Consider the following 15,213-nt stretch of genomic DNA (forward strand, 5'->3'; position numbering starts at 1 on the left):
ATATTTTTATAAAAGGATAAGTCCCTCCATGATAGATTGTGTATGCATTTCTTGACTTCAACAGTGGGGTCACTTAATTTTTATTTCTTAATATATTCAAACCACGTATTACTCTTATTTTTTAAGTAAAGGTAAGATACCTTTGTATGGTTGACGACTCGCAATGATGACCATGGGACCAGAGCTAACGTAGTTGCACCCATCTTGCTTTCTTTCACTCCTTTAGAGTTGCCATAATTTTTTTTTTAAAACATATTCACCCCTCTAGGGTTGCCATACCAATCCAACACTTTCTAGATTAACAAGATTCATATTGTATCACTATAGTTGGTTCAATTACAGGGCCGTACTCCATATGTTCAATATGAGTCCTATTTGATAGTAGGGGTTAATCAATGACATACCTAGACTGTTTAAGCTAGGAATGTAATATTTAGGTCCCACCAAATTTTGTCATAATTTTATAATTAACTGTGACCATTCAAGTAGGCTAGCTACTCCGTCTTTGTTTTTCAAATAGTACTTGAACTTAATGGCTCTGAACGAGGACATTTCAGACCGTCAAGGCTAAAAGGTAGAAATATATCATAATCATATGTTAGATTCTAGTAGCCTCTATTCATTTGTTTTCCCATTTTACATACTACTTCGTCAACAACGTTGTGGGTATGTTAATATAAAACCTTATATAAACGATCGTGGGTAGTTTTTAATAATTTATCATGATTCCTAAATCTTATAAATATCATACTATTTCAAGACGTTTAATAATTTTAAGCGTTTTCCTCTCATCATTACGATAAGGTTCGATTTCAATGATTTGGTATGAAAAGATGGATCATACAATTTGAGTATAACATATAATAAATGAATATGAATCAAGTTAAGAATGGTGGAGAGATAGAGTTATATATAAAATTAAATACAACAAATCTAAAGCTCTAGAATTGATGAAACGTAGAAGATCTTAAAGCCACCTATTTCACAACACTTTATATTATTTTTTTAGTATGCATCGTGTTGCGTCAACAATTATTATTAAAACCCAACACGTTCTATTTATTTTTTTATTTTTTATTTCATACGCCTACATTTTTCATCAATGGATTCATACAACTTTAATAATGATCATGTAGGCCCTTTGAGCGTTGAGCATTGAAGAAAGGTCTGCCGCGTAGCTGACTACAATTAATTTAGCCCATAATTATATTGTTGAGTTAGGTTAAACTTATTTCGGTCCGTGAGTTGACATTTTTTTAGCTAAGTCAACCCGACCAACTCGGAAATAGGGTTACAATCCAACCCAACCCAACCGTATCCTACTCACCCTTGTCAAGTTAGAAATTCCCATCGCAAGCCATAAAACCGGGAAAAGAGTCTGAGGTAAGAAATGGTATATAGGAACCGTGAATAAGTAGATTTAGGAACCGTATAATGAATCAGTGAGTGGAGAGAACAGTAAAGATTCTTGACCGATAGGGAGAGGAACGAGACTATAGGCAGAGATGGAGTGTACGTTTTGATTGATAATTCACTATAAGCTTGCCTTAACACAGAACGGAGATTGTCTCATCGAAAGAAGGATTAATGCATCGAATCCTGACTCGATATGATTTAGATTTTAAAAGATTTTATTGTATTTTTTAAGTTTTAGATAATTGTCTTTAAATTATAAGTTACAATTAGTTACGGGTCATTATGGTATTGATGATCATCAAAGCTACCACCTTTTAACCATAGGTTATTATAAATTTTATTTTATTCATGTTATTGTTTTATATCACATTTTTGCTAAATTTTTAGTCCGTAAATTCTTGTGTTTAAAACTTACATCACATAGTCATTCAAGTGGTATTAATCAAACCTCTTATAGAGTGATTCGAATCACGAGTTTTTTTTACTCTTGATCTTAATCATCAAAATAATCCGTTCCAAAATTTTTCGTTGGATTGATTCCATATCATTTGATATCAGTTTTTTAGGCTCAAGGTTGGATATATGTTTCCTTGCGTCTATTTCCTTATGTCGGTAACAGATATTAGTGATGTGTTATAAACGGTTAATGTTTGATACTTAAATTTTAAAATAAAATTTGTTTTTTTAAAAATAAATAAATGAGTAATAATTAAGAAAAATGAAAAAAGAAAGTGGCAAAATTACCAAATCACCCTTAAAAAAACCAATTTCTCGTTTGGGCCCTCCAATTATTGAGTTTGACTTTTACTAAATCTCTTCGATTCAGCGAATTCCGTAAATATCATCTTTTATATATTTTATTTATTTATTTATTTCGCTTCAACAAATTCACATTACAGCTGTCAATGAACGTGGGATGAATCATCTTCATTTATATCTCCACCAACCAGTAATTTTTCTTAATATTTACCATTTTTTTAAAAAAATTACTCCATAATTAATCTGTGTATTAATTGAAAATAATAAATATACTTTGATAGAATGTTTGCCTTAATATTTCATTATTTTAAAAATATTTAAAATTAAATACCAAAATTAAAATATTATTAATTTTTTTTTAGTTTTTATAACAAAGTTACAAAATATTCTCTCCTTTTTCATGTTTAAAGCTTAAAATACAAACAAACCACAAAACTTTTTTAAAACCATCAAACTAGGGCTAAATTAGTAAAAACACGTTCAAACTTACCTGAACTGCTCTAGTGATTTTATGATAGCTTCCCCAAAAGACTTCATATCAATGAAGATGTATTCCTTTAGTTATAAACTATGGATCATTCGCTAAATTAACCAATGTGGGAGCTGTTGGATGATGAAAGTCCCACCTCGGCTAGTTTAGGGAATGATCATGGGTTTATAAGTGAGGAATACTAATTCCATCGGAATGAAGCCTTTTGGGGAAGCCCAAAGCAAAGCCACGAGAGCTTATGCTCAAAGTGGACAATATCATACCATTGTGGAGAGTCTTGTTTGTCTACCATAGTATCAGAGTCATGCCCTAAACTTAGTCATGTCAATAGATTGGTAAATTCTCAAATATCGAACAAAGAACTCCAAAAGAAAAGGGGCCATGGTAAATCCTCAAATATCGAACAAAGAACTCCAAAAGAAAATGGGTCATCGTAAATCCTCAAATATCGAACAAAGAACTCCAAAAGAAAAGGGGTCAAGCCTCCTCGAAGGCGGTAAAAAATGACTAAGACTCCAAAGGAGTCGAGCCTCGATTTAGGGGAGGCGCACTTTGTTCAAGGGGGAGGTGTTGGATGATGCCCACATCGGGAAGCCCAAAGCAAAGCCATGAGAGCTTATGCTCAAAGTGGACAATATCATAGTATTGTGGAGAGTCGTGTTCGTCTAATAGGACCCACCCAACGAAAATTTATGTTTATTTTTATTAATTTAGCTGCTATAGTTATCCTACGAACAAAAAGTTCCCAAATATATATGCTCTCTCTCTCTCTTACTTTTTTTTTTTTTTTTAGTTTTTTAATTCTGTCTCATGTGAACACAAACTGATATAAAACAGAGGGGTTTGAGAGCCATTGGAGACAAGAGAAGAGGAACAAAGAACAGAGAGGGAAAGATGGGTGTGGTTGAAGAGTACTTGCCAGCCATAGCCATGTTGGGGCTCCAAGCAATTTACGCCATTGTCACACTCATCTCCCGGGCTGCCCTGTTGGAGGGCATGAGTCCTAGAGTGTTCATCGTGTACAGGCAGGCCTTTGCCACTCTCTCCATAGCACCTGTTGCTTACTTCTCCAGGTCTAAATCCATGAAGCTTTCATTGGATTTCAAGAGCTTTTATCTCATCTTCCTTGCTGCTCTTGCTGGGTACCCTTTACAATACTCTCTTCACAAATCACTAATTTTCTTGATTTAATTCTTGATCTTGCAATTGACCTCTAGCTCCGGACTTGAACAGGACGACGATCAATCTCAATTTTTTCTACGAGGGGCTTTTCTTAGCTAGCTCGTCGTTGGCTACCGCGATGGAGAATCTAATTCCCGCAATGACGTTTCTCATAGCCGCGATGGTCGGGTGAGTTAATTGTAGAATTATGTTAAGAATCACGAATCTCCACGATGGTATGATATTGTCCACTTTGAGCTTAAGCTCTCAGAGTTTTGTTTTGGGTTTTCCCAAAAAAGACTCGTACCAATGGAGATGTGTTTTTTACTTATAAACCCATGATTATTTTCTAAATTAGCTAACGTGGAACGAACGATTCTTAAAATTTGCAGTATGGAGAGTGTGAAGATGAAAAATTTGAGGAGCATGGCTAAGATTGGAGGGACAGTGGTTTGTATGGGAGGGGCTATGTTCATGGCCTTTCTAAGGGGACCAAAGCTGCTGAATGCCACACAAGGGTTTGGAGTGAAATCTGCAATATTTGATGTGGAAAGTGGGAGCCATGAGGCTTGGTTGTTGGGGTCACTGAGTCTGCTTGGGAGCTGTGTCTGTTGGTCAATTTGGTTGATATTGCAGGTGCCGGCAATGGAAAGCTATCCTGACAAGCTATCTTTATCAGCATGGACTTGTTTTTTTTCACTCATACAATCAGTGGGTTTCACATTATGGGTAGAGGGAGCCAATGTAGAAACGTGGAAGATTCATTCAAATACTGAACTTGTTTGTTACCTGTTCTCGGTAAGTAATTTTTTTTTTTACAGTTTACCAATTTGAGAGGTGATTTTGAGATCTAATTGTGTTTGGTTATTAGGGGATTTTTGGGTCAGGAGTTGCTTACTATCTTCAAGCTTGGGGTATTTCAAAGAGGGGACCTGTGTTCTCTGCCGTGTTCATCCCGTTTTGCACCATTATTACTACTGTTTTGGCAGCTATATTTCTTCATGAGGAGATTTACAGTGGAAGGTAAAATTATGAATTGTTTCGCATTTAAGATCATAATTGCGTTTTTTTTGAAATAAATGGGTTCCCCGCTTTTCTTTTTGGGTTTTCTCTCAAGGCTTTAAAATGCATAGGGGAAGGTTTACACGCCCTTATAAAGGGGTTTCGTTCTCCTCCCCAACTAATGTGGGACTATCACAATCCATCCCCTTTGAGGTCACTCTTTTCTTTCTTCCATTGATATGGGACCCCGCTAAATCCATACTCTTTGGGGTCCAACGTCCTTACTAGCACACCGTCTCATGTCTAACCCCATTTGGGGAACAGCCTCCTCGCTGGCACATAGTCCGTTGTTTAGTAGATAATGTTCTCTTTGGGATTCCTGGGAAAGGGGAATATTTCCACCCCTTTTGAAGGGTGTTGCGATCTCCTCCCCAACAAATGTGGGACTCTCACAATCCAGCCCCTTTGGGGTCTAGCGTCCTCACTGGCACACCGTCTCGTGTCTACACCCGTCAGAGAACAGCCTCCTCTGATACCATTTTTAACGCCCTAGGCCCACCGCTAGCAAATTCTGTCCTGTTTCCCTTTTGGGTTTTCCCTTAAGGCTTAAAAACGTCTTTCCTAGGGAAAGGTTTCTAGTTCTCCTCCCAACCAACGTCGGACTCTCACAATAAACGAGGGATACAAATCATGAGAGCTTGTGTTCAATTTCATTAAGAAAAAAAAAAGTTTTTTTTGTTGGGTTTATGTCACATATGAGTAAAACAATAGTATAAGAATTAACTGATACTACATTTTACATTGGATGATCTTCTAATTTTCTTTTCGGTTCGTAAATTTCAGCTTGTTGGGGGGCGTGGTGGTAATTATCGGATTGTACGTATTTCTTTGGGGAAAAGCCAATGAAGGTGTGAAAGAAGAAGACAAAGAAAGGAGTAGAATTGAAAAACAAGAGGATTGTGAATCAAATTCAGTGGACAAGAACAGTTACAAAATTGATATGGAAGAACCTCTATTGAAGGGATGTACAGATCATATTGACAACTAGACACAAAGGGATTCAATACCCTCACGTTGCATTTATGATCCACTTGTTCAAAAAAGGAAACCAATGTGTAGGATGTTTTTTATTTTTTAATTCTTGTACCTTTTTTGTTTCCTTTTGTGTTCATTTTGGAGAGTTGTAAGCTTTAATTTAAGTTAAAACTTACTTTTCTCTTTTGTTCTTCTCTTCTTCAAGTTTGTTAGAATTAAACCAATAGAATACAATAATAAAGAATAACTTTTTGAATGTCGTGTACCGAAACATGTTCGCTAAAAACCAAATATTATGTGTATATAATTGAGAGGTGACATCTTTATTGGTATGAAATTTTTCGAGTGAAACTAACAGAAAAGATATGCGGATTTATGTCTGAAGTAGACAATATCATGTCATTATGAAGATATGTATATATTTGTTGTTCCCAATGATGAGTCATGGCCCGATTAGGTCGAGTTGGTATAATGCTTGGGTGTCAGGTAAAAAAGGTGATTGTGAGAGTTTAATGACTTAGACATGTGGAGATTTGTAGTTATGCTATGTTTGGACGATGATATGCTCTAGAGAAATGGAATAAATAATAATTGAAGGGAGACAGGTAAGGAATCACTACAAGAGGAGTAAGATTCGAATTAACTTGTTATCGAATATCTCAAGACAAGAACACTTGTTTGAGATTCAAATCACTCCACAAGTAAGATTAATCATGTCGAGCTTGAATGATTCTTACATGCAAACTAAACTACATAGAATTGCAAAGAAACTTAGTCATTCGCTAAAGGAAAGCACAAACGCTTCTTTTACTACATTTTTCAAGTTTATTTACAAAGTTAACATACATGTCTTTATATAGTCTCAAAATGAAAATTCTTAAATGCAGTCCAAAAGAGCAAATAAAAAGTCGATCATGACTCTAAATTCTAAATTATGATCCACCCAAAATTTAAAATAATGAAACTTCATTCTTGTTCGATGTGATTAAATTGAAACATCTTTTAATAATTTTGACAATATTTTTTTCACATCTTTTTTGAAGTTTATATTACATGATTGATGTCTTTGTTCATATCATAGACTATAAAACCTTTGTGCAAAGGGAGAATTGTTGGGAACGGAAAAGAATATATCCATTGGAAAACCTTGAAATTACTGAGTTTATTATTTGATTACTTCTATTTGTAATTTATAATATCTATGTAAAGGTATATAATATATGGATAATTTAATGATTCAAGATTAGGAGTTTGGATTTCTACGGATCGAAAGTCTACCATCATTATACTCTCTTATGCAAACATAAACATTTAAAGCTTCACATGTTAGAAAACGTCTTTAAAACAACAAAACAAAAATACTAAATAAAACATTAAAAGTAAAAACATTCTATATTAATCTAAGTCTTAACAAAATAAAATATCACAATCTTATGCACATATGTCTCTACTTGCAATGTCGTCGTCAGCCGTACATGGGTACTTTGCCTTTACCTGAGAAGTAGCACTTGAGTATTTTAAGAAATAATCAGTAATTGACCCCACTATTGGGGTCAGGGAATGCAAAAACATGCAACTCATGATCTAGGGACCTATCGTTAAAATCATTATAGAGGTGGCCTCCAGCTTGGACAAAATTGGATATGTAATACTTCCTTACACACGACCTACACGTGTGAGCATGAATCCCTAGGTGGTTCGCACCCCTTTGGACCCATCATAGTTGAGCTAGTTGTCCATAGCGATATCTGGAGGTCAGCAAACCCCTGAGTGTTATGCGAGACATGATGATCATCATCATAGTGTACGCGTCCGTACTCATCATCATCAATGGGGAAGTAACCCGATGTATATGTACACACAAAATGCCTAAGGTCTATATAATTTTCATCTTTAAATCATCTTTATGGCACAACCGTATATACCGTTCACATATTACTCTAAGTAACATGCATGCCTTGGCCTTCATATGTTCATCATCATTAACATTAACAAGAGTTGTGTCTTAGAAAAATCATCGTGATAATGCATCATGACATTTTGTAACGCCCCTAATTTTCTATACCCTAATTAGCGACGTTACCTTATACTCGTCTAATCAACAGGACAAGAGTTCACGTGAGACAGTCTCAATAACGATAATGCATTCATCAATATAAGCAGTTCATACCTAGGAAAACAATAACGACAACCTAGCCTAGAAGTAATCAACGGAGAACTAGAGGAAACAACCGCAAAACTATGAATCCAACAAGGCGCCTACGACACTACAGACTCTCCTCAAGATTTCCATGGCCCTTCGCATCAACTACCGTCAGCCATACATGGGAGCCTTGCCCTTACTTGAAAATATGGGTAGCACGTGGCTTGAGTATTATATAAAATACCCAGTAAGTCGCCCCACTGTTGGGGTTAAGATATTCATACATCCGGACACAAGCAGTCACACACAATACACCTACATGTCGCACACGATACACATACATGATGCACACAACACACATACATGTCGCACATAATACCCATGCATGTCGCACATAACAGCCATAACCTGTCGCACATAACAGCCATAACCTGTCGCACATAATAACCATACATATCGTACATAATAACCATACATGTCGCAAAGTGTTAGAAGAACGAAGCTGAGAGAGGGGTCTGTCTTCCATTCCTTCCCATGGCCTTAGGCCCTTGCTTTGTCCGGGCGGGGGTGGATGCATGGTAATTTCCCACACATGGCCCACGTGTGTGACTGTGGGCCCACCAGGCGAGCTCGCAAGCGAACTCCCTGGGCCTGGCTTGGTCGGGTATGTATGACATACAATACCGGACGCCACGGTCAAAGGAGGGCCTGCATGATATCGTGGCGAACACGATATCGAATATACGCATCCATACCATCAGTAGCATAACGGGGGAGTGCCCCAGGTACATAACCATAGCGTGCATGAGGTTCTTAATGTTTACCTCCATGACATTATACATACCACATTTCATCCCCTCGCTGCATTACATAACATAACCGGGTCCACATTGAGCAAGTACATCATAGCATACTAGTCATCTCATTCATGGCATGCGGGGTTCTCATTACAAATCATGACATGTCAACCAAGCTCATCATACATACGGGGTAACAAACCGTGTCACAACATCATATTCATAAACATGGCATACATAGCAATTCACTGCAAGAATCACATACATAAACATAGTATGCATAGCATTTCACTGCAAGAAACATCTAACCTAGCATACAGCAACAACATATGGTGCATGCAAGGGCCACAGGGCACGCACCAACATACATACATAACTAACACCAACAGTAAGGTTACTTACCTCCTTGGCCTTGGCCGAAGTCACCCAAAATGCTAACTCCGGCCCCCAACTACCTCCAGATAACATGATACACTTAGAGCCCTTTCACAACTAGCTCTTATGCCTAACTACCAAGGTATGTCCCTATCACAATCAATTTTATCACAATGGAGTTATACTGACCTCAGATGGCTGAAACAAGGGTGGGAATAGCTCCAGAAGGGTCAAAAACCTAGAAATCGGTATACTATTCGGATGTCGAGCCGCCGAGCCAAGCTGTCGAGCGCGCCGCCAAGCCGCACAGTCGAGCCGCCGGTGGAGCCGAAACCGACGGGCTGTGAAGAACCCTAACGGCGCAGGGTTTCTGGGCGCACCTCTGGTTTGGGCCGAAAAGGAACGAGGCCCAATGGTGGTGTCTGAGCGCGGCCTGCGAGGTGTGGGCTACATGCCAGTCGAGACGAACCGCGGAATGCCGAGGGTCGACCCGCGCCCGCCGCTTCATCTTCCTCGCCCGAATGCCTCAATAGCCCTAATCGCGGGCTTGGCTGCTGTCACCTGTGGAAGCGTCGTCGTTCGTCCATCTCCGGTGGCGCGTCTGTTCCTCCTTGCCCGACGTACACTAGCGCCTGCTCCTACCTAAAGCTCGCGGCGTTATTGAACCCAATCTGAAATCTCGCGACGTTTTCGATCCCTCACTTAAACCCTTCAGCTCCTCCCTCACAGGTATGACAGTCCCTCAAAAAGGAAAAGACGGCTACCAAGGTACCTAGGGTTTAATACGCACTAATACGCCCTGGCTGGCAAGGCATGTTTTTTTTTTTTTCCGCCTTTTTGAAACCCCTACCGTTACACATTTAATACATGCACATCATTTTAATATGGAGTAATGTCATATTAAGTCTTATCATCATCATACATCTTACATCGTCATGTTATCATACACCATCATCATCACCACCTTGTAACATCGTCGTATAACATCATCATATAATAGTCACATCATTATATATCGTAATATATTATAGTCACATCATCATATAATATAAAGTATAGATGACACGTGTAAGGGTTACTGCGCACGTATCGTTATGCATAAAAGTCTTCGAACCGAGACGATAGTAAGGCCACTTATTTGGTTGGCCTAGGTCGAAGCTACTACGACTCCTTAATTCTAGCTTAACGTTGCTCTCTGAAATTTATTTTACCTAAGAAGTCGAACAATCATAAATTTGAAGAATTTGCTCATAGTTTTGCATAAAATAATTTAAGCTAGGTAAGCATAATTTTGAGTAAAATAATTTAAACTTACTCGTGATAATTTAAACTAGCTAAACCTAATTATGCATAAATACTTTAAATTTGACTCTAAAATTTAAACTAGCTAGAAGGTAGTCATACGAACCTTAAACGCTTCCGAAGAGTTGAAACAAGAAGAAAAGAATCCAAACATATCAAACCCAAGCCGGATCAACCAAAATACCGGCCTTGAATCGTCAGAAAGTGTATTCTTCGAATGACTTAAAACCGTTGTAAGGGACCTCCTTTTACCGGGGAGACCAACTCCCAACTTCTCAACTTAACCAATATGGGACAATTTCTATTCCTTTTTATTTCTTTCTAATTTTTGGGTTATTATATAGATAATGTTGGGTGTCTTATCTTGATAAGAGTATTACGACCCAATTTGTAATGGTAATAAATAATTTGATCCAAATTATTATGTGTAAACATATGAGTGGGAGTATCGTATATAATGAGTTCGTAGAGGATTTGACTACAAAGTATTGAATCTCTTTTGAGAAGATTAATATTTCACAGGATGATCCTATCTAGCTCGATCTTAACCATGAGTGAGTTATGAACTCATGCCTGTGAGATATTGTTCTTTCATTTACCTGAGTGAAAGTGACTTTTTTTTTAGTAGATTCAATAAATTTATCATTTTGGGACTTACCAATTACAGAATTGGAAACATATGTTTCTGGTGAATTTCTTCCGTATGAAAAATAGATGAATAATTTTCTTAAATACTAATTTTACGTAATTTAACATCTATTTATCCACGCGATTTAACATGTGAATGACCCAACTTTTTGTTTTTTTTGCTAAGAAGTCTTTGAGTTTGAGATCCCAAGATACTCTAACTTGACTTAATCCACAATACTCTTAGTTTAAATAAAGTGACCTTGAAAATTATATCGAGACAAAAAAAGAAAAAAAAAAGAGAGAAAAGGGTGACGGTACTAAACTGGTTCAACTAAATTGATTGATCTGTTCGATCTAATTAAATAGGTCCAACCAAATCGCAAGCCACCCGACTAAATTAAGGTTGGATCACTTTTTCAACCTACTACCGCTCCTCCCTTGTTTGCACATTTTCTAGCAACGACGATGATCTCCAATACCACACACGTTACCTCTTGCAACATCGTTACCCATTAGTTATAATGGATCTAAGGATGACGAACAACAATAGTGAAAACAAAGTTGAAGAGGAACCAAAACCATATGAACCCAACTTTAGAAAACCACAACTAAAATCGAATTCGAGGGAGAACACATGCATACATATGATCAATCACGACGATCGAACAACAAGAAACAGTCACAAACGACGCCCAAATGGTGGGGAAAAAATGAAAATCGTGCGATCTTTTGCAATCAACTTTGGTTGTATTTTTTTAGGATATTCACGGTTGTATTTTTTTAGTATATTCACTCACCGGGTAAGGGTGAATAACTCTTTTCCATTTCCATCTCTGTCTCCTCTTTCAATTTTCATCTTTTTTTAAATTTTCATTTATTTTTGTCATGATCTAGAGATTCTTCACCATGAATTTGGGTGGATTAAGTTTCGGGAGACAATTTTTCTCCATATTTTGTATACACTTTTACAAAAAAATATTAATTTTAATTTCTTTTTGGTATAAGCAAAGAGATAACATAACTTTTAACATAATTTCTAAAAACTCAAATTTAAATGACAACTGACTCAAAAAGTCAAACAAAATGAGAATAGAACACTCAAAAAGTCAAACAAAAAATTACTGCCCGAATAAAAACAATATACAGAACTATCGATTTGACTAGAGATCACTTCCTTTGTCGATGATAGGCATTGTATTCTCTATTGTTTCGAAAAGCACAGCAACCGACCGAGTAGACGATGATGAGGAAGACAAAGAATACGATGTTGACTAAGGCAACCTTCTTCCAGTTTGTCTTGATATTATCGAGCAAGCCAGCCTTGCAGGCCAGGCAGTTGAAGCACAGAACGTCGGGCTCATTTCCCCATAATTTACAGTCGGGGTTGGGCGAGGTTGTAGCGTTGTTCTTGTCCCACACAATTGGGCTCACATACTTGAAATCGCAGTCGTTTGAAGGTTTACAACAACCAGACTGCACGTTAGAAGAAACAAAATTAGAAGGTGATGTATGTAAGGAACACTAATATTGATTATAAACGTTAAATATTCGTAATCATCATAATAATCTTAAAAATAAGTTTAGGTTGGGTTGTAACCCTATTTTTCGGTTAGTTACAGCCTAAGCCCATCGCTAGCCGATAGTGTTCTCTTTGAGTTTTCCCTTTTAACCTTGGTTTCTAAAACAAGTATGGTAAAAAGAAGATTTCACACTCTTATAAAGAATATTTGTTCTCCTCCCCCAACTGATGTGGTATCTCACAGTGTGGGTCTAGTTAACCTAATAAAAAAATGTCAACCTGCGAAGGGTCGGTCGAGCTGACCCATTAAAAAAATGAACCCACGAAGGGTTGGTCTAGCTGACCCATTAAAAAAATGTTAACCCGCGAAGAGTTGGTTTAGCTGACCATAAAAAAAAATGTTAACTTGCGAAGGGTTGGTCTAGCTGACCCTAACCCGTGAAGGGTTAGTCTAGCTGACTCGAGATCAACACGAGAGATGATCACCCAAAATCAAGATTTAAACCTAAGATTCAAGCTCAAACAGAAGAGAAATTCAAGCAACTAATGACCCTAGATTTTTAGGTCGCTAAGGTCGAGTAAATAATTTCTATCTAGAAATAAGCATTTAAATTCCTTCCTAAAACATAAACTTCATCAAACACTGTCATAGACTTACGTGTTTGATAACATCTTTAAAACGACACAATCAAATATTAAACAAAAATAAATAAAACGCTATAAAATGTTTTCATAGTAACATATATAAGCTATAGTTTCCTACTCTATTATAGCATCCATTATATCTATAAAAAAACAAAGTCTCAACCTTTTAATAACCTGGGTTGTCACGACATACGAAAAACGCTATAAAATATTTTCATAGCAACATATATAAGCTATAGTTTCCTACTCTATTATAGCATCCATTACCGCTATAAAAAAAACAAAATCTCAGACTTTTAATAACATGGACTGTCACACAAACATACGAAAAACATTATAAAACGTTATCATAGCAACATACACTCATCTATTATAGCTATAAAAAAAAAAAAAAAAAAAAAAAAAAAAAAAAAAAAAAAAACTATATAAAGTCTCAAACTTTGAACAACATAGAGTATCACGACGTACAAAAAAACGCTATAAAAAATCTACAATAGCATGTTTTAAACGCATCTTTCTAACATTAACCAAATTCCCACTTGCTCAAAAACTCAAATTGAATAGCATTGTTACCTGAATGGAAGACAAGCTCTCCTTATAGAACTGTTCATCATTATCCATAGAATACTTCTTAGAAAATGTGTTGCAAATGTTGGCATCAATCAAGCAGCTCTTAATTGTGCTCCAATTGTCCTTAGAACTCACCCTATTCTGCAGCCAATCAGAGTAATCCCCAAGCCTATACTCCTTATACCCCCGGTGCGACAAGGCCTCGCCGGCGCCCTTATTGGTGACCACAAAAGCAAAGATAGTGAAAGCCAAGAGCACAACAATAAGAACAAACATGACCAAAAGGTATAGCCATAGAAGCCAAGAGATTCTACACCACGCGCCGCAAACGCCGGCGAGTGATATGAACATCAGAAAAACGCCGATTATGATTACGGGTTTGTCTAAGTACTTGGCGCATTCGGTGGTGGCTTGTGTGCTCAGCCAAATGCCGACCAACAGAATTGGGATTGAGAGTAAGAAGGTGATGAAATTCAGGACTCCGACCAGCCTGTTGCTTATTCCAGGCATTCTCCAGAAGAGGTGTTTCTGAGTGTTGATTCGACTGAATTTCAGCGAGTATATAATGACAGCTTCTCACGCGCTTCGGAATTTGGATACTCGCTGTGAATGAGTCCCACGTGTCAATAATTGTGTTTTTTTTTTTTTTTTCGGGGCTTTTAAGGAAGGTTTGACCTTCTCTCTCTCCACTTTAAAATTAAAGTTATTTAATTCCTTAACTAATAAGCTTCATATTTTAAATGGCATTTTGTTAGAATTGTTAAAAGATATTTAATATATATATATATATATATTTGATATTTTATTATAGGCAAATATCTTTTCCCCCTCTTTTCATTTATTACTATTTTCATATCTTTGTAATTTATTTTTATTATATAAATAGAGGCCAGACGAGTTTTGTTAAGGGTTATAGTTTATTTTCAATTTCAATGACAAAAATCATACCATATTAATATTAACGCTATTCAATATACACGTTGGGTTAAAAATTTGTTATTGGTAATGCAAAACCCGAGTTACGTATGGGGAGAAATTTAGTCATTTGGACCTAATTGTCATGAGTTTGTACATCATACAGAACGATTGTGAGGAGTACGTTAGGCGAAACCCTTTCCCCCTTTATCTGAATGTGAGTAAATATATCATATTGATTGCTCAACTACGCAACTTTGTAAGCCTTCCTTTTTTTACTAGAGCTTCGTGGGTATTTTTCCTGTAGTTATCAGGTGGTTTTTGTCAAATTCGATTGGGTGTTCAACCGATGAATCTGCTACCGTGAAGCAAGGAGCTGAGTCTAAACTCATTAATCTTCAAATGAATCTAAAAAATGAAATGTTTGTTTTGAAGAGAAGGATAAACACATTAA

General features: G+C 36.8%; 2 protein-coding genes across 2 annotated transcripts; one reads left to right on the forward strand and one right to left on the reverse strand.

Annotated features, from left to right (window-relative positions):
* The first annotated feature begins 3,511 nt into the window (after positions 1-3,511).
* LOC111798162 (WAT1-related protein At4g30420) lies at positions 3,512-6,061 on the forward strand. Its single transcript, XM_023681160.2, has 5 exons — positions 3,512-3,807; positions 3,899-4,015; positions 4,219-4,624; positions 4,698-4,849; positions 5,672-6,061. Exons 1-5 carry the CDS (start codon positions 3,560-3,562, stop codon positions 5,874-5,876), a joined length of 1,128 nt encoding a protein of 375 aa, XP_023536928.2. The 5' UTR covers positions 3,512-3,559; the 3' UTR covers positions 5,877-6,061.
* A 6,062-nt stretch (positions 6,062-12,123) lies between these two features.
* Positions 12,124-14,390, reverse strand: LOC111799038 (tetraspanin-8). Its single transcript, XM_023682423.2, has 2 exons — positions 13,848-14,390; positions 12,124-12,583 (listed from the first exon to the last, which is right to left on the reverse strand). Exons 1-2 carry the CDS (start codon positions 14,352-14,354, stop codon positions 12,278-12,280), a joined length of 813 nt encoding a protein of 270 aa, XP_023538191.2. The 5' UTR covers positions 14,355-14,390; the 3' UTR covers positions 12,124-12,277.
* Positions 14,391-15,213: the final 823 nt, after the last annotated feature.

This window comes from Cucurbita pepo, chromosome 7 (assembly GCF_057944985.1).
Source record: "Cucurbita pepo subsp. pepo isolate OVF chromosome 7, ASM5794498v1, whole genome shotgun sequence".
Lineage (NCBI taxonomy): Eukaryota > Viridiplantae > Streptophyta > Magnoliopsida > Cucurbitales > Cucurbitaceae > Cucurbita > Cucurbita pepo.

Excerpts from the sequence above, each read along its gene's own strand:
- LOC111798162 (XM_023681160.2), top strand. The coding sequence starts at position 3,560 with ATGGGTGTGGTTGAAGAGTACTTGCCAGCCATAGCCATGTTGGGGCTC. Across the intron at positions 4,016-4,218 it reads CTCATAGCCGCGATGGTCGG|TATGGAGAGTGTGAAGATGA; the intron begins GTGAGTTAATTG and ends TAAAATTTGCAG. Across the intron at positions 4,850-5,671 it reads GAGGAGATTTACAGTGGAAG|CTTGTTGGGGGGCGTGGTGG; the intron begins GTAAAATTATGA and ends CGTAAATTTCAG.
- LOC111799038 (XM_023682423.2), bottom strand. The coding sequence starts at position 14,354 with ATGCCTGGAATAAGCAACAGGCTGGTCGGAGTCCTGAATTTCATCACC. Across the intron at positions 12,584-13,847 it reads AGAGCTTGTCTTCCATTCAG|TCTGGTTGTTGTAAACCTTC; the intron begins GTAACAATGCTA and ends TCTAACGTGCAG.